The 23,885-nt window shown below is 49.8% G+C and overlaps 1 protein-coding gene and 1 pseudogene across 13 annotated transcripts in view; one reads left to right on the forward strand and one right to left on the reverse strand.

Annotated features, from left to right (window-relative positions):
• Nucleotides 1-441: 441 nt before the first annotated feature.
• On the reverse strand, nucleotides 442-801 carry LOC144332230 (small ribosomal subunit protein eS25 pseudogene; annotated as a pseudogene).
• Nucleotides 802-9,103: 8,302 nt separating this feature from the next.
• The window catches only part of TTLL1 (TTL family tubulin polyglutamylase complex subunit L1), a 66,158-nt gene continuing 51,376 nt past the window's right edge, over nucleotides 9,104-23,885 (forward strand). For 6 of the 13 annotated variants that reach the window (XR_013398913.1, XR_013398912.1, XR_013398914.1 and 3 more), the window contains exons 1-3: nucleotides 9,104-9,240; nucleotides 17,233-17,317; nucleotides 21,612-21,728. Coding sequence is in view for 6 of the 13 variants with exons in the window: in XM_077949437.1 (XP_077805563.1) it covers nucleotides 21,616-21,728 (113 nt within the window). In the remaining 7 variants the exon portion in view is untranslated. Of the gene's footprint in view, nucleotides 9,241-12,151; nucleotides 12,228-17,232; nucleotides 17,318-20,729; nucleotides 21,507-21,587; nucleotides 21,729-23,885 lie in introns of those variants that run through there. The other 7 variants (XR_013398915.1, XM_028827635.2, XM_028827630.2 and 4 more) reach the window with 6 other exon arrangements.

The raw sequence follows: 23,885 nt of genomic DNA on the forward strand, positions 1-23,885 counted from the left end.
AAAAAAAAGGAATTGAAAGCAGGGTCTCAGATATATACCTGTGTTCATAGTAGCATTAATCATAATAGCCAAAAGGTAGAAATTGATGAATGGATTTTATTTTATTTTTTGAGGTGGAGCCTCGCTCTATCCCTCAGGCTGGAGTGGTATGATCTCGGCTCACTCAACCTCCGCCTCCCGGGTTCAAGTGATTCTCCTGTCTTAGCCTCCTGAGTAGCTGGGATTACAGGCACCTGCCACCATGCCCGGTTAATTTTTATAGTTTTAGTGGAAACGGGATTTCACCGTGTTGGTCAGGATGGTCTCGATCTCCTGACCTCATGATCTGCCTTCCTCGGCCTCCCAAAGTGCTGGGATTACAGGCGTGAGCCACCGTGCCAGGCCTCTTTTTTCGATTTAATAAAGTTTTATATTTGCAAATGTACAGTTGGTTGGACCTTTTCATGCATCGTCACCAGCAGCTGTAGCATCTCCACCCTTGGTATTTCTGGTGTAAATTATTTGAGCTCTGTGCTTTGAAACCAGTTTGTTAAGTCTTTTATTAAGGTGCCCTGGCCAGGGAGCCTCAAATCTTCAGTCTCTCAGAGACCACAGCAGGGCTTATAAGTTTATGTTTGGGAACTTCCTTACAGAGTTTGTCATAGGTAGGTTTGTCAAACACGACTCAGTTATTGAGCTTGTCCCGGACTTTGCCTTTGGACCACTTCTTTTTGGCCCTGCCCCCAGATTTGTTCACTGCATCTTTGTCTTTCTTAGTGACTTTCTGGTGTCTTCCTTCTTCTTGTCATCCTTGGATGGCATTGTGAAGCTCAGAGAGCAGCAGCAAACCCTTCTTTCCTTCCTTCCTTCCTTCCTTCCTTCCTTCCTTCCTTCCTTCCTTCCTTCCTTCCTTCCCTCCCTCCCTGCCTCTCCTTTTCTTTCTTTCTCTTTCTTTCTTTCTTTCTTTCTTTCTTTCTTTCTTTCTTTCTTTCTTTCTTTCTTTCTTTCTTTCTTTCTTTCTCTCTTTCTTTCTTTCTCTCCTTCCTTCCCTCCCTCCCTCCCGCTTTCTCTCTCTCTTTCTTTCCTTCCTTCCTTCTTTCTTTCTTTCTTTCTCCTTCCTTCCTTCCTTTCTTTCTTTCTCCTTCCTTCCTTCCTTCCTTCCTTCCTTCCTTCCTTCCTTCCTTCCTTCCTTCCCTCCCTGCCTCTCCTTTTTTCTTTCTTTCTTTCTTTCTTTCTTTCTTTCTTTCTTTCTTTCTTTCTTTCTCTCCTTCCTTCCTTCCCTCCCTCCCTCCCGCTTTCTCTCTCTCTTTCTTTCCTTCCTTCCTTCCTTCCTTCTTTCTTTCTTTCTTTCTTTCTTTCTTTCTTTCTTTCTTTCTTTCCCTTCCTTCCTTCCTTCCTTCCTTCCTTCCTTCCTTCCTTCCTTCCTTCCTTCCTTCCTTCCTTCCTTCCTTCCTTCCTTTCTTTCTTTCTTTCTTTCTTTCTTTCTTTCTTTCTTTCTTTCTTTCTTTCTTTCTTTCTCTCTTTCTTTCTTTCTTTCTTTCTTTCTTGAGACGAGGTCTCCCTATGTTGCCCAGGCTCGTCTCAAACTCCTGGGCTCAAGCAATCCTCCTGCCTCGGGATCCCAAAATGCTGGAATTACAGGCGTGAACCACTGTGTCCGGCCCAGATTCCACTTAAATGAAGTACTTAAGAAGTCTAATTCATTAAGACAGAAAATTGAAAGGTAGTTACCAGGGGTTGGGGAAGGAAGGATGGAGAGTTGTGATCAATAGGTAAAGAGTTTTAGTTTTGTGGCCAGGCACGGTGGCTCATGCCTGTAATCCCAGCACTTTGGAAGGCCAAGGCAGGCAGATCACAAGATCAGGAGATCGAGACCATCCTGGCTAACGCGGTGAAACACTGTCTCTACTAAAAATACAAAAAATTAGCCGGGCATGGCAGTGTGCGCCTGTAGTCCCAGCCACTCGGGAGGCTGAGGCAGGAGGATGGCGTGAATCTGGGAGGTGGAGCTTGCAGTAAGCCAAGATTGCGCCACTGCACTCCAGCCTGTGTGACACAGTGAGACTCTGTCTCAAAAAAAAAGAGTTTTAGTTTTGTAAGATGATAAAGTCCTGGAGATTGGTTGCACAACAATGTGAATATACTTAAAATCACTGAACTGTACACTTAAAAATGGCTAAGATGGTAAGTTTTATGTTATATGTATTTTACCACTTTTTTTTTTTTTTGAGACCGAGTCTTACTCTGTCGCTAGGCTGGAGTGCAGTGGTGCGATCTCGGCTCACTACAACCTCTGTCTCCCAGGTTCAAGCGATTCTCCTGCCTTAGCTTCCGGAGTAGCTGGGACTACAGGCGTGTGCCACCATGCCTAGCTAATTTTTGTATTTTTAGCAGAGACAGGTTTTCACCACGTTGGCCAGAATGGTCTTGATCTCTTGACCTCATGATCCACCCGCTTCGGCCTCCCAAAGTGCTGGGATTACAGATGTGAGCCACCACACCTGGCCTTTACCACTATTTTTTTTTTAGACCGAGTTTCACTCTTGTTGCCCAGTTGCCCAGGTTGGAGTGCAATGGCTCGATCTCGGCTCACTGCAACCTCTGCCTCCCGGCTTCAAGCGATTCTCCTGCCTCAGTCTCCCGAGTAGCTGGGATTATAGGCATGCACCACCACGCCTGGCTAATTTTGTGTTTTTCTAGAGATGGGGTTTTTCCATGTTGGTCAGGCTGGTGGAGAACCCCTGACCTCAGGTGATCCGCCTGCCTCGGCCTCCCAAGGAGCTGAGATTACAGGCATGAGCCACTACGTCCAGCCAATTTACCACTGTTTTCTTTTTTTTTTTTTTGGAGACGGAATCTCACTCTGTCGCCCAGGCTGGAGTGCAGTGGCTGGATCTCAGCTCACTGCAAGCTCTGCCTCCCGGGTTTACGCCATTCTCCTGCTTCAGCCTACCGAGTAGCTGGGATTACAGGTGCCCGCCACCTCGCCCAGCTAGTTTTTTGTATTTTTTTAGTAGAGACGGGGTTTCACCATGTTAGCCAGGATGGTCTCGATCTCCTGACCTTGTGATCCACCTGTCTCGGCCTCCCAAAGTGCTGGGATTACAAGCTTGAGCTACCGCACCCAGCCTTTACCACTATTTTCTAAAAAATGGTGATAAACACCATTAACTCAGCAGAGTTCTTGTGGGGATTGATTGAGGGGAGCTGTGGCCAGCTTCTTAGGGTAGGGCCAGCCTCATGGGCCTGTGACCTGTACAGACCCACAGGACCCTGTGCTCAGACAAGCCCTGCAGTTTGTTTAATGCTGCTGTTGCCATCTTAAAATTCTTTTTTTTTTTTAAGACGGAGTCTCGCCCTGTTGCTCAGGCTGGAGTGCAATGGTGTGATCTCGGCTCACTGTAACCTCCGTCTCCCGGGTTCAAACAATTCTCCTGCCTCAGTCTCCCAAGTTGCTGGGATTACAGGTGCACACCACCATGCCCAGTTCATTTTTTTTTTTTTTTTTTTGAGACGGAGTCTTGCTCTGTCACCCAGGCTGGAGTGCAGTGGTCGGATCTCAGCTCACTGCAAGCTCCGCCTCCCGGGTTTTACGCCATTCTCCTGCCTCAGCCTCCTGAGTAGCTGGGACTACAGGCACCCGCCACCGCGCCCGGCTAGTTTTTTGTAGTTTTAGTAGAGACGGGGTTGTTAGCCAGGATGGTCTCGATCTCCTGACCTCGTGATCCGCCCACCTCGGCCTCCCAAAGTGCTGGGATTACAGGCTTGAGCCACCGCGCCCGGCCGCCCAGTTCATTTTTGTATTTTTAGTAGAGACGGGGTTTCGCTATGTTGGTCACGCTGGTCTCGAACTCCTGATCTTAGGTGATCCACCCGCCTCGGACTCCCAAAGTGCTGGGATTACAGGTGTGAGGCACCGTGCCCAGCCTTAAAATTATTATTATTATTATTATTTTAACTTTTTTTCTCTTACAGACAGGGTCTTGTTCTGTTGGCCAGGCTGGAGTGAAGTGGCAGGATCATAGCTCACTGCAGCCTCAATCTTCTAGGCTCAAGTGATCCACCTCAGCCTCCTGAGTAGCTGAGTAGGACTGCAGGCGTACGCCCCCATACCTGGCTAATTAAAAAGATTTTTTTTTCCAGAAATGGGGTCTTGCTATATTGGCCAGGCTGGTCTGGAACTCCTGACCTCAAGCGATCCTCCTGTGTTGGCCTCCCAAAGTACAGGGATTGCAGGGATGAGGCAACATGCCGGAGGGCCACAATGTTTATTGAACACTTTACTATGCCAGGCCCTAAGCATTTCTTCCCTCGGGTGCTGGTGCTTCACTCACCTCCCGGGTTTAAGGTGAGAACACTGTAGCCAGAAGCCTTGGGACTTCACAAGGCCTCACAACTAGACAGCTGCTGAAGGGTATGAGTTGGCAATTTGGACTCCAGATTCGTGTTGGTTCCACTAGATGGAGCCAAAAGTAAATGATGATGAGCTGAATGTGCTCCGGGCCTGGGAGGCGGTTGTGTGGGAGATTATAGGAGGTGATGTTAGCAAAGCTCCAGTCATCACTAAGAAAGCACGCCACCACCCCTCCTGAGAGGCAGCAGCATGAATGGTCAGGCGTCCTGGGTTCAAAGCCAGACTCTGTCACTTACAAGTTGCACAAGTTTGCATAACTCTTTAAATTGATGAAATTAAAAATGAATAATTGTATAGAAAATTTGGAGTAACACACAGGTCTATAATGAATAATAAACTTCTTTTTTTTTTTTTTTGAGACGGAGTCTTGCTCTGTCACCCAGGCTGGAGTGCAGTGGCACGATCTTGGCTCACTTCAACCTTTGCCTCCTGGGTTCAAGCGATTCTCTTGCCTCAGCCTTCCCAAATACCTGGGACTACAGGTGCGCACCACCACGCCCAGCTAATTTTTGTATTTTTAGTAGAGATGGGGTTTCCCCATGTTGACCAGGCTGGTCTCAAACTCCTGACCTCAGGTGATCTGCCCACCTTGGCCTCCCAAAGTGCTAGGATTACAGGTGTGAGCCATTACGCCCAGCTGAGAATAAGAAAGTTCTTTTGGAGGAAGAAGAAGGACATTTCACTTAATTGGGGTTCAAAATTAGTATGTTCCCTATTCATAAATGGATTTCAAACGGCCATACGTAAAAACCATTCTTAGCTTTTAAGCTGCACAGAAACAGGTGGTGGGCTATGAGGACATTTTTGTTTGCTTTTTGAGATGAGGTCTCACTCTGTCACCCAGACTGGAGTGCAGTGGTGCAGTCACAGCTCACTGCAGCCTCAACCTTCCAGGCTCAAGCAATTCTCCTACCTCAGTCTCCTGAGTAGCTGGTTTTCCTTAATACTTTTCGTCTGAACCAGAACTGTTTGAACTCACTCTTTGATGAGTCATTCTAATGGCTTCAGATTAAATACCAGAGAACCCAACTGGTCTCTAAGGAAACCCATTCAGCGGCGTGGGTTTCCTTCTTACATTCTAGGGTAATTCCAGAGTTTTGTTCTGAAAACTCTTTTTTTTTTTTTTTTTTTTTTGAGACGAAGTCTTGCTTTGCTGCCCAGGCTGCAGTGCAGTGGCGAGATCTCGGCTCACTGCAACCTCTGCCTCCTGGGCTGAAAACTCGCTTCTTTTCTTTCTTTCTTTCTTTTTTTTTTTTGAGATAGAGTTTCGCTCTTGTTGCCCAGGCTGCAGGGCAATGGTGCAATCCTGCCTCCTGGGATCAAGTGGTTCTCCTGCCACAGCCCCCCGAGCAGCTGGGATTACAGGTGAGCACCACTAGGCCTGGCTAATTTGTGTATTTTTAGTAGAGATGGGGTTTCACCATGTTAGCCAGGCTGATCTCGAACTCCTGACCTCAGGGGATCCGCCCGCCTTGGCCTCTCAAAGTTCTGGGATTACAGGCATGAGCCACTGCACCCGGCCTCGAAAGCTCACTTCTTTGGAGGTTGTCTCTTTTGATTGGTAGAGAGTATTTGTTCTCATTTGTATTGGGATTTCCCCATTTATCTGTTCTCATCACATGGTCCAGGAATTGCTCACTGTTCTGTCTACTGGGAGTGCCTCTTCTAGCTTTCCAGCTATGTCACAGATTTATAGCAGATGGTCGCTTAGGCAGAAAACCAAATGTGGAAACGAATCTGTTCTGGATTAAGACAATTTCTGTAGTTTAACTATCTTGGCCAGGGGTGGTGGTTTGTTCCTGTAATCCTAGCACTTTGGGAGGCCAAGGCTGGTGGATCACTGAAGGTCAGGAGTTTGAGACCACCCTGGCCAACATGGTGAATCCCTGTCTCTACCAAAAATAAAAATAAAAAACTAGCTGGGCCTGGTGGCTAGCACCTGTAATCCCAGCTACTTGCGCCTGACCTTTGCCCATTTTTGTATTGCTTTTTTTCTCATTGATTTGTGCAAACTCTGTATGTTGTGCATATTAATGCTTTATCATACACCATGCATGTATTTTCTTTTCTTTTTTTTTTCTTTTTTTGAAATGGAGTCTTGCTCTGTCACCCAGGCTGGAGTGCAGTGGCGCAATCTCGGCTCACTCCAAGATCCGCCTCCCGGGTTCACGCCATTCTCCCGCCTCAGCCTCCCAAGTAGCTGGGACTACAGGTGCCCGCCACCATGCCCAGCTAATTTTGTTTTTGTATTTTTAGTAGAGAGGGGGTTTCACCATATTAGCCAGGATGGTCTTGATCTCCTGACCTTGTGATCCGCCTACCTCGGCCTCCCAAAGCGCTGGGATTACAGGCATGAGCCACCGCGCCTGGCCCCATGTATTTTCAGTTTATTGTATATCTGGTTTCATAAGGTTTTTTTTTCAACTTATGTGGATGAGTCTTCCTAGGCATGACAGGAAACCAAGCCTATATAAAGGAAAATGGTTAAGATTAAAACTAAAAACATATTAAGGAATTTGGACTTTATGGCAATGATTTTATCTTGATGGCAAGATTTTATCTTGAAGATTTTTTTAACTAGGTTTACACAATTAGATTAGCATTGTGAGTCAGGCCTTCGGTTTCCTCTTTTCTCTCAGAACTACTAGCTTCCAGTTAATTTTCACGTTGGTCACAAATTTTCCTAAAACTGTATTCACTATTCTTTGGAATGGCCTGTATGCCACATGGGGGCAGAAGGAAGTGGTAAAACCTGTTAAACACCCTTCTAGGTGCTATTCACAAGGGATTTAAATGTTTTCAGCACCCTGAGAGATGATCATTATTTCCAATTCACAGTAAGGAAACTGTATTTATTTATTTATTTATTTATTTATTTATTTATTTATTTGAGACGGAGTCTTGCTCTGTCGCCCAGGCTGGAGTGCAGTGGCCGGATCTCAGCTCACTGCAAGCTCCGCCTCCCAGGTTAACGCCATTCTCCTGCCTCAGCCTCCCGAGTAGCTGGGACTGCAGGCGCCCGCCACCTCGCCCGGCTAGTTTTTTGTATTTTTTAGTAGAAACAGGCTTCACCATGTTAGCCAGGATGGTCTCGATTTCCTGACCTTGTGATCCACCCGTCTCAGCCTCCCAAAGTGCTGGGAGTACAAAGAAACTGTATTTAATATGGTGGGTTTGGCTGGATAAGGTGGCTCATGCCTATAATCCCAGTACTTTAGGAGGCTGAGGCGGGTGCATCACCTGAGGTCGGGAGTTCGACACCAGCCTGACCAACATGGAGAAACCCCATCTCTACTTAAAAAAAAAAAAAAAAAGCTGGGTGTGGTGGCAGGCGCTGTAATCCCAGCTACACGGGAGGCTGAGGCAGAAGAATCGCTTCAACCTGGCAGGCGGACGTTGTAGTGAGCTGAGATGGCACCATTGCACTCCAACCTGGGCATCAAGAGCAGAACTCCCTCTCAAAAAAAAAAAAAAATACAGTGGGTTTGCTGACACTCAGACAGCTATAATGTATCAGAGCAGAGCAGGGATGTAAAGCCTGTTGTTTCTCTTCTTTCCCACTGCCTGTCAAGTTTCAAGCGCACTTTTTTTCCCCCGAGACGGAGTTTCGCTCTTATTGCCCAAGCTGGAGTGCAGTGGCATGATCTTGGCTCGCTGCAATCTCCCAGTCCCTGGTTCAAGCGATTCTCCTGCCTCAACCTTCCAAGTAGCTGGTATTACAGGCATGCACTACCACACCCGGCTAATTGTGTATTTTTAGTAGAGATGGGGTTTCACCATGTTGGTCAGGCTGCTCTCCAACTCCTGACCTCAGGTCATCCACCCACGACAGCCTCCCAAAGTGCTGGGATAACAGGCTTAAGCCACCGCACCCTGCCCTCCAGTGCTCTTTTATAGCTGAGAGCTGTCTGGGATACATGCTTTTATTATGAATCAATTAAACAAGTATTTGAGCAACTACCATGTGCTATGTCAACTACATTCCTTTTATTTATTTATTTTTTAAAATAGTCTTCCCAACAACCCTTCAATGTAGGTGTTATCTCCAATTTACAGACAAGGAAACTGAGGTTCAGAGAAATGAAGTGCTCTGCCTAAGCCACATAGCTAGTCGTTTTTTGGACAGGGGATTCAGATTCAGGTCCAGTTTCAGTTTTAAGGTCCTCACTGGGCCAGGTTGCCTCTTCCTAATGGAAGGGGTTTACAATATGTTTTGAGGAACCCTTAGGAAACAAGGTGTTCTTCAGTGGGCCATGTGTTGATGACTCCATGCTGGGTCCAGCATATCACGTTATCCTTACGACCACCCTAGGAGGCGCCTGCTACCAACATCACCATTTCTTCAGATAAGGAAGCTGAGGTAGAGGGGGTAGGAGAGGCTAAACAGCGGATTAAGACTGAACCTAGGATTCGGACCTAATCATCATACCGCTCTACCTTCCTTTTTAGACTCAATCCCATGCTTCAGACCCTTCTCAGTCTCCTTTCTGGGCCCCGAAGGTGTCGAAGTTGGATGGCCTGGCATTTCCTAGGATTTAAGCCCGGAGCATAGCGGGCGCCCGGGACAAAAAGCTCAGAGGAGCCCCAGGCAAGTCTGACTCCGGAAGTAGTCGCAGCGCCGGCGGTTGCGTCTTGGGTTGCCAGGGCGCCGCCCTGGAAGTAGAGTGCGGCGCGGGGCGGGGCGGGGCGGGGCGGGCCGGTGCGCCTGGCAGCTGGCTGCGTCCTTCTGCGAGCGCTGGAGAGGCGGTGGAGAGGGGCTGGAGAGGGGCTGGAGGCGGGGCGGGGGCGCGGCTCGAGGCATCCCTGCAGGGCGCTCCTCCGAGTCCCTCGGCGCTCCGAGCCCACAGGTGAGGTCCTGTTGCCCAGGCCGCCGCCTCCCGGGCACCGAGGGTGTGGCTGCGCGCGGGCGGGCGAGTGCGCATGGGTGAGAGAGTGTGGGCGCCTATGTCTACGGGGCTGCGAAAATGCGGTTCAGATACTGCTCGCCGGATCCGCGTAGTCCTGGAAGCCCGCGCTAATCACCATGCCTTTCTCCCTCCGCTGAGTTCCTATGACTTACCTCGTGCTGTCCGATTGTTGTTATTGCATCATTATGTTTATTATTTGCCAGACTTTGATTGTTCCTACACGTTTCCCATACATTTGCAATCTGTGTTGTTTCTGTTGGCATCTTTTGCAGGGCGCAGTGTACCTGTGGAGAGAACTCAGGGCAGGAGACAAGAGCCTTGTGTCTTCTCGCTAGGTGACTGGAACAAGACATTTCCCCTCTCTGATTCCCCATCAGCTAAGAGGGCAGGGAGAGGTAGTTATCCTCTCCATAGAGTAGCTGGGGCATTATAGGGGATTAATTCTGGAAGTGAAAGTATCTTATCATTCGTTAGCCCTTTTTTTTTTTTTTTTTGAGACGGAGTCTCGCTCTGTCGCCCAGGCTGGAGTGCAGTGGCCGGATCTCAGCTCACTGCAAGCTCCGCCTCCCGGGTTCACGCCATTCTCCGGCCTCAGGCTCCCGAGTAGCTGGGACTACAGGCGCCCGCCACCTCGCCCGGCTAGTTTTTTGTATTTCTTAATAGAGACGGGGTTTCACCGTGTTAGCCAGGATGGTTTCGATCTCCTGACCTCGTGATCCGCCCGTCTCGGCCTCCCAAAGTGCTGGGATTACAGGCTTGAGCCACCGCGCCCGGCCTCGTTAGCCCTTTTGGCATTTGCAAAGCAGGTTCTTTGCTCAGGAAACATTTGATGAGCACATTATGGTGCCGGGTTGTGGCGGTACAAAAAGATGGGCCCTACTCTGCCCTCAAATTACAGACACTGGTAAGCAGTCACTGTGGAACATGGTACTGTCACCCAGTGCGGGCGTGGAGATGGACAGTGACAATACCGCTGTGAATGAATGCACTGCTCAACGTGAAGTCATCATTGGCATTGTTATTACTTTATTTATTTATTTATTTATTTATTTATTTATTTATTTATTTTTAGACGGAGTCTCACTTTGTTGCCCGGGCTGGAGTGCAGTGGCGCGATGTCGGCTCACTGCAACCTCCGCCTCTCGGGTTCAAGCGATTCTCCTGCCTCAGCCTCCTGTGTAGCTGCGATTACAGGCACGCGCCACCATGCCCAGCTAATTTTTTAAATTTTAGTAGAGATGGGGTTTCGCCATGTTGGCCAGGCTGGTCTCGAGATCCTGACCTCAGGTGATCTGCCCACCTAGGCCTCTCAAAGTGCTGGGATTACAAGCCTGAACCACCATGCGTGGCCATATTCTTGCGTGGTTTTTTTTTTGTTTTTTTTGTTTTTTTTTTTAGAGGGAGTCTCGCTCTGTCGCCCAGGCTGGAGTGCAGTGGCGCGATCTCGGCTCACTGCAAGCTCCGCCTCCCGGGTTCACGCCATTCTCCTGCCTCAGCCTCCTGAGTAGCTGGGACTACAGGCGCCCGCCACCGCGCCCGGCTAATTTTTTTTTGTATTTTTAGTAGAGACGGGGTTTCACCGTGGTCTCGATCTCCTGACCTTGTGATCCGCCCTCCTCGGCCTCCCAAAGTGCTGGGATTACAGGCGTGAGCCACCGCGCCCGGCCTTTTTTTTTTTTTTTGAGATGGAGTCTCACTCTGTTGCCCAGGCTGGAGTGTGGTGGCGCAATGCCGACTCATTGCAACCACCACCTCCCAGGTTCAAGTGATTCTCCTGCATCAGCCTCCCGAGTAGCTGGGATCGTAGATGTGCGCCACCACGCGCAACTAATTTTGTATTTTTAGTAGAGACAGAGTTTCACCATGTTACCCAGGCTGGTCTCGAACTCCTGACCTCAGGTGATCCACCTGCCTTGGCCTCCCAAAGAATCTGTATTTCTAACAAGCTCCAGGTGCTGCTGACCCATGGGCCATGCTTTGAGTAGCACTGGACTAAATGATTGCTTACAACCCAAGTGCCATGGAGAAAATAAAGTGACAGTGTGGTAGAATGAGAAGGATTGAGATTGAGTGGTTGGGGAAAGCCACTCTGAGCAGTTGACTTTTGAGAAGGGGCCAGATCTGGAGGAAGAGCAAAGGCTTGAGACAAAATGCAGCTTGTGGGGTGTCAGGAGCTGAAAGAAGGTCAGGGGCTACAGAGGGTTGGTGAGAGACAGGGACTAAGAGGTGATGGTCCATATCTGCAGGGCTGGCCTTGTAGGCCATAGAGGACCACTAGCTTCGTTTTTAGTGCAATAGGAATCTACTGTGGGGTGGTGAGCAGGGTGACATGGTTAGTGTTGTGTGTGTCACACACTGGTCCGCTGCTCGGAGGGAAATGGGTTGTAGTGGAGTGAGGAGAGTAGCAGGGGACGGAGTGGGGCCTGCTGCAGTTGCCCAGGAGAGAGGGGACACTATGGGAGTTGAGGATGGATTTGGAATCTTCTGGAGTGAAGCTGACCTGATTTGCTGCTGGATCAAATTAACCATCCCTTTCTTCCCAGGCCGCAGTTGAACTGTGATGTGTTGTTGAAGCCCTGTGCTGCGGGCAGGCCTTACAGCTTGTTGAATGTGTCTCCTGCGCTCCCCGACCCCGTCTGGGCTCTCAGTTTAATGTCTCTCTGTCGCAGGCCTGGCACTGAATGGCTGTCAGGGCTGTGTGGATGGATGAGAAGTTAAACCATCAATGGCCCTGACACCCAGGGTGTTCGTGGGAAACCTTCTCTTCGAGCTCATGGTGATACTACCCCGTTGCCCCAGGAGCGAGACCCAGGCTGTCTTCTGAAAATAACCAGCAGCTCTCTGGTTTCAGGATGGCTTTCTGTGGTGGGCACATCTCAGGTGGTGACAGCTGCAACCCCAGTTCTGAGCTGCATTCAACATAAAAGGTCAATATGTCACTCTCTGTTTTTCCTGGTTAGGTTTTTATGATACTCAGTTTAGAAAGTGGCATAACATTCAGATGCATCAATTCACGTGAACCAGGAGAGATACAACATGTTACTCAGTACCCTTAACCCTACGTCTGTTTTTCTGTGTTATAAAACAATAAAACAATCTGATATTAGGTATTTATTTACTTTTCTAAGGAAGAGGGCTTAATATTGCTTAGGGTTGAGAAGGAATCACCCATTTTTCTGCACTGTGGGGCATGGCCTGGCGGATCACTTGTCTACATACGATTTTGGAGCCCCACACCAGGCCTGGCTGGCTGCGTACCAGACATGAGAACAGACGCGAGTCAGCCCACTCCTGAGCCAGCCCACTCTGCTGCCCTGCAGGAGGCTGCTATCTGATGTGGGAGGCATATGTGAAACAGTAGTTGTCGTCTGGTGTGGGAGGGAAGCATGTAGGCTGTCCACAGGCTGCACTCTCTCCTCTTCTTTTTATTCTCTGGCCCCCATTTTCCTCATCTGTAAAATGGGGAGAATTCCTGCTGTATGAGTCTGTTCTCATGCTACTAATAAAGACATACCCAAAACTGGGTAATTTATAAAAGGAAGAGGTTTAATTGACTCACAGTCACAATCATGGCGGAAGGTGAAGGAAGAGCAAAGGCACATCATACGTGGTGGCAGGCAAGAGAGCTTGTGCAGGGGAACTCGAGTTTATGAAACCATCAAATCTCACGAGATTTATTCACTACCATGAGAACAGTACATGGGGAACCACTCCCATGATTCGTTTATCTCTACCTTGCCCTGCCCTTGACTCGTGGTAATTATTACAATTCAAGGTGAGATTGGGATACAGTCAAACCATATCATCTGCCTTTGGGCATCACATGAGATGATAATATGAATATACACAGTGGAGAAGAATACTCATAAACTACCCCACCCAGTGCCTGACACATGCTAGTGTTTAATAAGTGATTTGCCAGGGGCAGTAGCTCACACCTGTAATCCCAGCATTTTGGGAGGCCGAGGCAGGCAGATCATGAGGTCGGGAGATCGAGACCATCCTGGCTGACACAGTGAAACCCCATCGCTATTAAAAATACAAAAAAGTAGCTGGGCATGGTGGCATGCGCCTGTAGTCCCAACTACTCAGGAGGCTGAGGCAGGAGAATCACTTGAACCCAGGAGGCGGAGGTTGCAGTGAGCCGAGAACACGCCACTGCACACCAGCTTGGGCGACAGAGTGAGATGCTGACTCAAAAAAAAAAAAGTGGTAGCTTTTGTTCTTAGTGATGATATAAATATGTCATTCCTTATTCTGCAGGCATGGTTGAGCTCCAGTGCCCAGCCAGGGTCCTGGCTGGAATTACTCCAACCTAACCACCTGATGATAAGAGATTGGAGGCTTATGGTTGAAACCTAGAAAAAGCAGGTGGGGAGCCTGCAAAGAAAGAGAAAAAGATGTCGGCTGGGCACGGTGGCTCTAGGCCGCCTATAATCCCAACACTTTGGCAGACTGAGGCGGGTGGATCACCTGAGGTTAGGAGTTCAGGACTAGCCTGGACAACATGGTGAAGCCCTGCCTCTACTAAAAATACAAAATTAGCTGGGCATTGTGGCGGGCGCCTGTAATCCCAGCTACTCAGAGGGCTGAGGCAGGAGAATCGCTTGAACCCTGGGAGGTGGAGGTTGCAGTGAGCCAAGATTGCGCCACTGCATTCTAGCCTGGGCAGCAGAGCTAGACTCCATCTCAAAAAAGAAAAAAAAAAAAAGATGTTTTAGACAGGAGCTCTGTTTCTATCTTACTTGGCATCCCTTTTGACGAAAATAAAGATTTAGTTTATTTTAATGCCATGATATTGTTAGGTAAATGACTAGTAGAAAGTATGACACAAAGTAGCAATTTGGTAAACATTAGTAAATAACTAATGTCAAGGAAATTAACCAAACTGCTTTGAGAGTCTCAACTTGTTAAATCTCAGTTGGCTCAGTTGATCTGTCAAGACACTTGTAGCTGACATATATCCTTTTTTCGTTTTTTTTTCTTGGTTAATTATATCAAGAGTTTTGCTCAGGGAAGGTGATCATATCCCCAACTCAGGAATAAATCCTAATTAGCCTAAGCCAGTTTGATATGCTTATTCCCTTGCCATTGGGTTTTTGTTGTTGTTGTTTTTGAGATAGAGTTTGCTCTTGTTTTCCAGGCTGGAGTGCAATGGTGCGATCTTGGCTCACTGCTGACTCCGCCTCCTGGGTTCAAGCAATTCTCCTACCTCAGCCTCCGGAGTAGCTGGCATTATAGGCATGTGCTACCATGCCCAGCTAATTTCGTATTTTTAGCAGAGACGGGGTTTCTGTTGGTCTGGCTGACCTCGAACTCCTGACCTCAGGTAATCCACCCGTTTTGGCCTCTCAAAGTGATGGGATTACAGGCATGAGCCACCATGCCCCACTCCCTGTCTGGCCATTATTTTTTTTTCTGAAAGATTTTCTCACATAAAAAGAAACGCTGAAAGAGAAACAGGCTTTTCTTCTCCTGGAAATGTAGCTGTCTTAACTGGGCTTGACTGAGGACAGAGCCAATTTTCTGAGGATGGCAAAATGTAAAATGGGAAGAACTCGAGCTATTGGTGGTGATATCAAGCCCAGAAATTACCAGCTCTAGAGCCTTGTTAGATATTATTAATGTAACGTAATCAATTATCTGTGTTATTTAAAAAAAAAAAAAAAATGGAAGGGGCCTGGGTGCGGTGGCTCACACCTGTAATCCCAGCACTTTAGGAGGCAGAGGGGAGATGGATCACTTGTGGTCAGGAGTTCGAGACCAGCCTGGCCAGCATGATGAAACCCTGCCTCTACTAAAAATATAAAAACTAGCCGTGCGTAGGGGCATGCACCTGTAATCCCAACCACTCGGGAGGCTGAGACAAGAGAATTGCTTGAACCCAGGAGGTGGAGGTTGCAGTGAGCCAAGATGGCACCGTTGCACTCCAGCCTGGGTGACAGAGTGAGAGTCTTACTCAAAAGAAAAAAAAAAAAAAAAAAGGCCGGGTGTGGTGGCTCACGTCTATAATTCCAGCACTTTGGAAGGCTGAAGCGGGTGGATCATGAGGTCAGGAGTTCAAGACCAACCTGGCCAACATAGTGAAACCACATCTCTACTAAAAATACAAAAATTAGCCAGACATGGTGGCAGCTGCTTGTAGTGCCAGCTACTTGGGAGGCTGAGGCAGAGGATGCCTGAACCCGGGAGGCGGAGGTTGCAGTGCGCTGAGATTGCGCCACTGCACTCCAGCCTGGGCGGGCGACAGAACGAGACTCTGTCTCAAATAAAAAGATTAAAAAATTAGAATAAAAATAAAAAATGGAAGGGGTGTGTGGGGAGCTTCAGGGCAACGCTCTTTCTGCTGCATGTACTTGTTTCAGACAAGTTAGGACTTCCCCGTAAGTTTGTGGGAGGCACAGCTGAACCCGTAACACATCTCTATGGGAACGACTGTCAAAAGCAAAGAGTCAGGTTCAAGGGACTCACCTGGAGGGTTTTCCCACTCCCTCCCTGTGCACTGAATGTTTACCATGGGCCTTGACTGTGCCTGGGCTTGTGCTAGAGATGTTCGAGTCAGGCAGGATGGACTGTGGGCTCTGATGCACGTGCCACACCATAGCCTGGAAATAATCCGTGCACCCGGGAACAGTGGCTCACGCTTGTCATCCCAGCACTTTGAGAGGCCGAGGCAGACATATCACCTGAGGTCGGGAGTTTGAGACCAGCCTGGCCAACATGGTGAAGCCCTGTCTCTACTAAAAATACAAAAATTAACCAGGCGTGGTGATGGGTGCCTGTAATCCCAGCTACTTGGAAGGCTGAGGCAGAAGAATCGCTTGAGCCCAGGAGGTGGAGGTTGCAGTGAACCAAGATCGCTCCAGCCTGGGCGACAGAGTGAGACTCTGTCTCAAAAAAAAAAAAAAAAAGAAAAGAAAAGAATTGCTTGAACCCAGGAGGCAGAGGTTATAGTGAGCCAAGGTGTGCCACTGCACTCCAGCCTGGGCAACAGAGCAAGACTTTGTCTCAAAAAAAAAAAATCACACAAGAGTGGGAACAGGTGACTCAGAGTCCCACCCTCATGTGTTTATGGAAGGAATGTACTTAAAGGGCTGAAATGCAAGGTAGGCAGTTCTGAGTGCCGACAAGGATGGTAGGAGAGGAGGCGGAGGGTCTGGGGAGGGCAGTTTAGCTCCAGCTAAGGCCGAGAATGGCTCTCTGTGGAGGGAGTGACCTTTGAACTGTGCCTTGCATGACTGGTGGGAGTTGGAGAAGAGGCCGTGCAGAGGGGCTGTTCCAGGAGGGGCACAGGGTACACACAGTCTTGTAGGTGGGAGGAAAGGGTCGGGCAGGTGCGGGAAGGGGCTGAGCTCAGCTGGGCGAGGGGTGCATGCCATGAAGGGTGGTGTGGCAGTTTGAGAAGGCCAGCTGGAGCCAGTAAGTAATACAGTTCAGAAATTCTTACTGTAACGGGAAGACTCTTAGGAGCATCTTTTAGTGTGCATTTGTTAAACAAGATGCCAGCCACTGAATAATATTCTAGTTAGTTATGGTTTTGTCATCGTATTCTTAAAATGGTTAAAGAAGCCGTGCACGGTGGCTCACGCCTGTAAATCCAGCACTTTGGGAGGCTGAGGTGGGCAGATTGCTAGAGCCTGGGAGTTCGAGACCAGCCTGGCCAACATGGGGAAACCCGGTCTCTACAAAAAAATACAAAAATTAGCTTGGTGTGGTGACACTCGCCTGTAGTCGCAGCTACTCAGGAGGCTCAGGCAGGAGAACTGCTTGAACCTGGGAGGCAGAGATTGCAGTGAGTCGAGATCGTACCACTGCGCTTCAGCCTGGGTGAGCAGAGTAAGAACCTGTCTCAAAAAAACAAAAACAAAAAATGGTGAAGGAGTGTCTTCTTAATGTGTGCGATGTACATTTCGTCTGTGTGTTAACTTTTAGGGAAGAAGGAGGGGCCAGCGTCAGTGACGTCAGCGACACCGAGGTGAGCGTGGGCGTCGCCAGTGGTGCTCCATCAGTGCCTATGGTAGGTACAGCCTGAGACGGCCCCTGAGGGACCGTTCGTCCGCACGGTGGGAGAGAGGGACACCTGATGGTCTGGCTAAAGCGCCTACCTCACTTGCTTAGTGAAATGTGGATGAGGATGTTTGGCCCGTCTGTCTCGGTGGGTTTGGGGTCTCACACCTGGAAGCGTTGAGGCCTGGGGAAGCACTGTGTGAGAATCGCGCACAGCCTTCCTGGTCTCCAGTCACTACTCTTCTGTCACCTCCAGGTAGATGTCAGTGGCTGGTGTGAGGTCACCCACTAAGATGCTTGCTTTAAGTACAACGTGTGAACCATGCAGCCTGGACGGCGGTGGTTTGGGGGTCCCCAGGCCGCAAGCAGGATTCATCAGGAAATCACGGATGTGGAGGCTGAAATCACATAGTGAAAACGAAAAGTCCCCTGAGCCATTGGCGTGGCCCCCGTGTCTGCGGGTGTGAGGGGTGTGGGATCGGCTCACGCTCTGGGGTGCGGCTCCCGTGGCCCCCGTGTCTGCGGGTGTGAGGGGTGTGGGATCGGCTCATGTTCTGGGATGTGGTTTCTGTGGCCACCTTGTCTGCAGGTGTGAGGGGTGTGGGATCGGCTCATGCTCTGGGGTGCGGCTCCCGTGGCCCCCGTGTCTGCGTGTGTGAGGGGTGTGGGATCGGCTCATATTCTGGGGTGTGGCTCCTGTGGCCCCCATGTCTGCGGGTATGAGGGGTGTGGGATCGGCTCACATGCTACGGTGTGGCTCTTGTGCTTTTACTGTCATCTTGGTGTGACTGCTGAGGTTCCACTGCTGAGGTTCCACGTGCACCGTGACAGATCACCTAATGGCAGTCCTTTATACAGCACCTTGTAGCTTCCAGAGAGCCATTCTGTTTATTGCTCGTTGACCCTGTGAGCTGGATGTTGTCATCATTCTGCCAAAGACCAGGTTCACAGAGGGAAGTGACGGGCTGTGTGGCGAGAGGTGGCACTTTAGGGTAGTATCACCCTGGCTTTGAATCAGGGCATCAGGACTCCCTTGAGTCTGGTTCCTTTTCTTTTCTTTCCTTTTCTTTTCATTTTTTTTTTTTTTTTGAGACGGAGTCTTGCTCTGTGCCCCAGGCTGGAGTGCAGTGGCGCGATCTCGGCTCACTGCAAGCTCCGCCCCCCCGAGTTCACGCCATTCTCCTGCCTCAGCCTCCCGAGTAGCTGGGACTACAGGCGCCCGCCACCTCGCCCGGCTAATTTTCTTGTATTTTTAGTAGAGACGGGGTTTCACCGTGTTAGCCAGGATGGTCTCGATCTCCTGACCTCGTGATCCGCCCGTCTCGGCCTCCCAAAGTGCTGGGATTACAGGCTTGAGCCACCGCGCCCGGCCCTTTCCTTTTCTTTTCTTCTTTTATTTTCTTTTCTTTTTCTGAGACAGAGTCTCACTCTGTCACCCAGGCTGGAGTGCAGTGGCGCGATCTCGGCTCACTACAAGCTCCACCTTCTAGGTTCACACCATTCTCCTGCCTCAGCCTCCCAAGTAGCTGGGACTACAGGCACCGCCACCATGCCCGACTAATTTTTTTTATTTTTAGTAGAGATGGGGTTTCACCGTGTTAGCCAAGATGGTCTCGATCTCCTGACCTCATGATCCGCCCGCCTCGGCCTCCCAAAGTGCTGGGATTACAGGCGTGAGCCACCGCCCCGGCCTCTTTTCTTTTCTTCTCTTTTCTTTTGTTTTCTTTTGTTTTCTTTTCTCTTCTCTTTTTTTCTTTTTTTTTCTGACAGAGTCTTGCTCTGTCACCAAGGCTAGAGTACAATGGCATGACGTTGGCTCACTATAACCTCTGCCTCTCGGGTTCAAGCGATTCTCCTGCCTCAGCCTCCTGAGTAGTTGGGATTACAGGCGTGCGCCACCGTGCCTGACTTATTTTTGTATTTTATTTTATTTATTTATTTTTTTGAGACAGAGTCTGGCTCTGTCGCCCAGGCTGGAGTGCAGTGGCCGGATCTCAGCTCACTGCAAGCTCCGCCTCCCGGGTTTACGCCATTCTCCTGCCTCAGCCTCCTGAGTAGCTGGGACTACAGGCGCCTACTACATCGCCTGGCTAGTTTTTGTATTTTTTTTGAGTAGAGACAGGGTTTCAACGTGTTAGCCATGATGGTCTCGATCTCCTGACCTCGTGATCCGCCCATCTCGGCCTCCCAAAGTGCTGGGATTACAGGCTTGAGCCACCGCGCCCGGCCTAATTTTTGTATTTTTATTAGAGATGGGGTTTCGCTATGTTGGCCAGGCTGGTCTTGAACTCCTGACCTCAGGTGATCCGCCCGCCTCGGCCTCCCAAAGTGCTGGAATTACAGGCATGAGCCACTGCACCCGGCCAGAAGATTGTCTTAAGTACAACGTGTGAGTTGTACAGGCCAGATGCCTGTGGTGTGGGGGTCGCCAGGGTGGAGAGGCAGCCTCCTATAGCCTTCCTGGTCGGAGCTGGGGTGGGAGCCTTGAATCTTGGGCTGCCTGAGCAGTTTGAAAACTAGACTTTTCAGAGCAAACCGAGGTCTAGACTCCTCTTGTAACTGTTACAGCTCCGAGTCCCACCGTGGCGCTGACAGGCTGGGACTGCAGCCAGTCTGTCTGTCTGATCTGAGCATCCCTCCCATGCCAGGCATGGAGCTGGGCCCTGGGCACATAGCAGTGAAGAAGAAAGCAAGCCAGCTCCCTGGCCCCCAGCAGGGACAGCAGGTGCTTCATACAGAGCTCCGGGGTGCCGAGGGGTCCAGCACCTGGTTTGGAGGGTCAGGGACGCTTAGTGGAGCAAGCGACATTCATTTATGCTGGCAGATGAGCGGGGGGCAGCTTAGCCAGGCAGAGAGTGAGGGCAGCACGCTGCAGGCGGAGGGGCCCAGTGTGTGTGAGGCCTGCGGCAGGAGAGAGAGTGGGCGCAGGAAGCCCAGGGTGGCGGAACAGAGCGTATAGGAGAAGGTGGTGTGAGGTGGACCTGGAGAAGCAGGTGAGGGCAAGGGGTCTGTGTGTTTAAGTACCATGGGGAGTCATGGAGGTTATTAAATGGGAGTGATGTGGTCAGATAAACACTTGTTTTAAAAAAATTTTTATTTTATTTATTTTATTTTTATTTTATTTATTTATTTATTTATTTAGAGATGGAGTCTCGCTCTATCACCCAGGCTGGAGTGCAGTGACGCAATCTCTGCCCGCTGCAACCTCCGCCTCCTGGGTTCAAGTGATTCTCCTACCTCAGCCTCCTAAGTAGCTGGGATTACAGGCACGTGCCACCACGCCTGGCTAATTTTTTATATTTTTAGTAGAGACGGGGTTTCACAGTGTTAGCCAGGATGGTCTCGATCTCCTGACCTCGTGATCTGCCTGCCTCGGCCTCCCAACGTGTTGGGATTATAGTCGTGAGCCACCGCGCCCAGCCTATTTTTATTTTTTGAGATGGAGTCTTGCTCTGTTGCCCAGGCTGGAGTGCAGTAGCACGATCTCGGCTTACCTCTGCCTCCCGGGTTCAAGTGATTCTCCTGCCTCAACCTCCCGAGTAGTTGGGATTATAGGTGCGCACCACCACACCTGGCTAATTTTTGTATTTTTAGTAGAGACGGGGTTTCACCATGTTGGCCACGCTGGTCTTGAACTCCCAACCTCAGGCGATCCGCCCGCCTCAGCCTCCCAAAGTCCTGGGATTACAGGCATGAGCCACCACGCCCAGTCCAGATAAACACTTACGGTCACTCCACAGTTACAGAGGGTGACTTGAAGTAGGGAGACAGGCGGTGCCTGGAGGGACATGGGACAGGCATGCCGACCCCCACTTACCCACTGGAAGTCGGCCCGAGGCCCGAGGGTTCCCTTGTCAGGGCAGCCCTCCCCAGCTGCCTTGCCTCTGGCTCTCAGAGCCCCGTGTGCCCCTGCTTTGTGGCTCCTGGCACAATTACAGTTGAATACTCCCGGGTGGCGACTTGCCGGCTGCCTGTTTCTCCCACCAGACCAGGGTTTCTCAGCCTTTGCACAATTGACATTTGGGGCTGGATGACTGGTTGTGAGGGGTCATCTGTGCAGTCGGATGTTGAGCGGCATCCCTGGCCTGGACATGCCCAATACCAGAGGCATCCCCCAGTCATGACAACCAGACTGTCTCTAGACGCTGCCAGGTGTCCCCTGGGAGACGGAATCACCCTGGTTGAGAACCACTGCCAGGGTAAGATCGAGTTTGGAGTGGGGCATGCTGTTTAGAGGATTCCTTGGGTTTAAAGGAAAGTGAGTTGTTAAAGTTTTGTAGCTCTGATATCTTGATCTCTTCCAGGATTATGGCAGGAAAAGTAAAATGGGTCACTGATATCGAGAAGTCAGTGCTGATCAATAACTTTGAAAAGAGAGGATGGGTCCAAGTGACAGAAAATGAGGACTGGAATTTTTACTGGTAAGCACGCACAGCAGGGCTGGGTTGTTTCTCTGAGACTTACGTGTCGGTTTTACTAATTCCAGTGCCCTGCAGAGAGTGGCCTCAGAGCTGGTGTCTCCCGTCGTTGTGCTGCCTCCTCGCACACATTTTTCCTTAAGGCTGTTTGTGAGAGAATGTGTTGTGGTGTGTTCCCACGTCACTGTGTTCAGCCTGGGGTATGAAGTCTGGGGTGTTTCAGCTCAGCAACCCTGTGGGGAATTTGGGTGAGAAACAAGAGCCTCAGGCCTCCCCTTCCAGTGAGCATGCATTATAGTTGGGCCAGAGGACAGGACAGAGTCTCGCTCTGTCACCCAGGCTGGAGTGCAATGGTGCCATCTCAGCTCACTGCAGTCTCCGCCTCCTGGGTTCAAGTGATTCTCCTGCCTCAGGCTCCCAAGTACCTGGGATTACAGGCGCCACCACACCTGGCTAATTTTTTTTGTATTTTTAGTAGAGACGGGGTTTCACCATGTTGGCCAGGCTGGTCTTGAACTCCTGACTTTGTGATCCACCCGCCTCAGCTTCCCAAAGTACTGGGATTACAGGCTTAAGCCACTGTGCCTGGCCGCATTTTTTTCTTTTATAGAGACAGGGTCTTGCTGTGTTGCCCAGGCTGGTCTTGAACTCCTGGCCTCAAAAGATCTTCCCATCTCGGCCTCCCAAAGTGCTGGGATTACAGGCATGAGCCACCGTGTCAAGCCATAAATAGGAAGCAGTTTGGAGTTACTCTTTTTTTCTTTTTTTGGTAATAAAGCTGGTGTGTGTGTGTGTTTGTTTGTTTATTTATTTCAGAGACAGAGTGTCCCCATGTTGCCCAGGCTGGTCTCAAACTTGTAGACTCAAGTGATCTTCCTGCTTCAGCCTCCCCAAGTGGGCCTTGGCCTCCCACAGTGCTGGAATTACAGGTGTGAGCCACTGTGCCCGGCCAAGCTAATTGATATTTTGAGAGCTCTTGTTCTGGCCGTGCACGGTGGCTCACGCCTGTAATCCCAGCACTGTGGGAGGCCAAGGCCCGTGGATCACTTGAGGCCAGGAGTTCGAGACCAGCATGGCCAACATGACCAAACCTTGTCTCTACTGAAAATACAAAAAAACTAGCTGGGCGTGGTGGTGCCTGCCTATAGTCCCAGCTACTCGGGAGGCTGAGGCAGGAGAGTCGCTTGAACCTGGGAGGCAGAGGTAGCAGTAAGCGGAGATCGCACCATTGCACTCCAGCCTGGGTGACAGAGTGAGACTCTGTCTCAAAAAAAATAAATAAATAAAAATAAAAATAAAAAAGAAGAGCTTATGTTCTAAGCACTAAGTGTACTATCAGGTTTACAGAAAAATTGGTTAGGGTAAAATACTGGAAACAACTAAATGTTAAACAGTGTGGGAGGGAGTAAGTACTTTGACTGGATTATGGTGCAGCCGTGATGGGCCGGGCACAGTGACTCTTGCCTGTAATCCCAGCACTTTGGGAGGCTGAGGCGGGTGCATCACCTGAGGTCAGGAGTTGGAGACCAGCCTAGCCAACTTGGTGAAACCCCATCACTACAAAAATGCAAAAATTAGCTGGGTGTGGTGGCATGTGCCTATAACCCTAGCTACCTAGGAGGCTGAGGCAAACTTATGGCCTGAACCTGGGAGGCGGAGGTTGTGGTGAGCTGAAATCACGCCATTGCACTCCGGCCTGGGTGACAGAGTGAGACTGTATCTCAAAAAATAAAATAGGCCGGGCGTGGTGGCTCAAGCCTGTAAATCCCAGCACTTTGGGAGGCCGAGATGGGCGGATCACAAGGTCAGGAGATAGAGACCATCCTGGCTAACACGGTGAAACCCCGTCTCTACTAAAAAAAAAAAAAAATACAAAAAACTAGCCAGGCGAGGTGGCGGGTGCCTGTAGTCCCAGCTACTCGGGAGGCTGAGGCGGGAGAATGGCATAAACCCGGGAGGCGGAGCTTGCAGTGAGCTGAGATCTGGCCACTGCACTCCAGCCCGGGTGACAGAGCGAGACTCCGTCTCAAAGAAAAAAAAAATTAAAAATTAAAAATTTAAAAAAATAAATAAATAAATAAATAAATAAATAGACTGGGCGCAGTGGCTCACGCCTGTAATCTCAGCACTTTGGGATGCCCAGGTAGGTGGATCACCTGA

This window comes from Macaca mulatta, chromosome 10 (genome assembly GCF_049350105.2).
Source record: "Macaca mulatta isolate MMU2019108-1 chromosome 10, T2T-MMU8v2.0, whole genome shotgun sequence".
NCBI classification, from domain to species: domain Eukaryota; kingdom Metazoa; phylum Chordata; class Mammalia; order Primates; family Cercopithecidae; genus Macaca; species Macaca mulatta.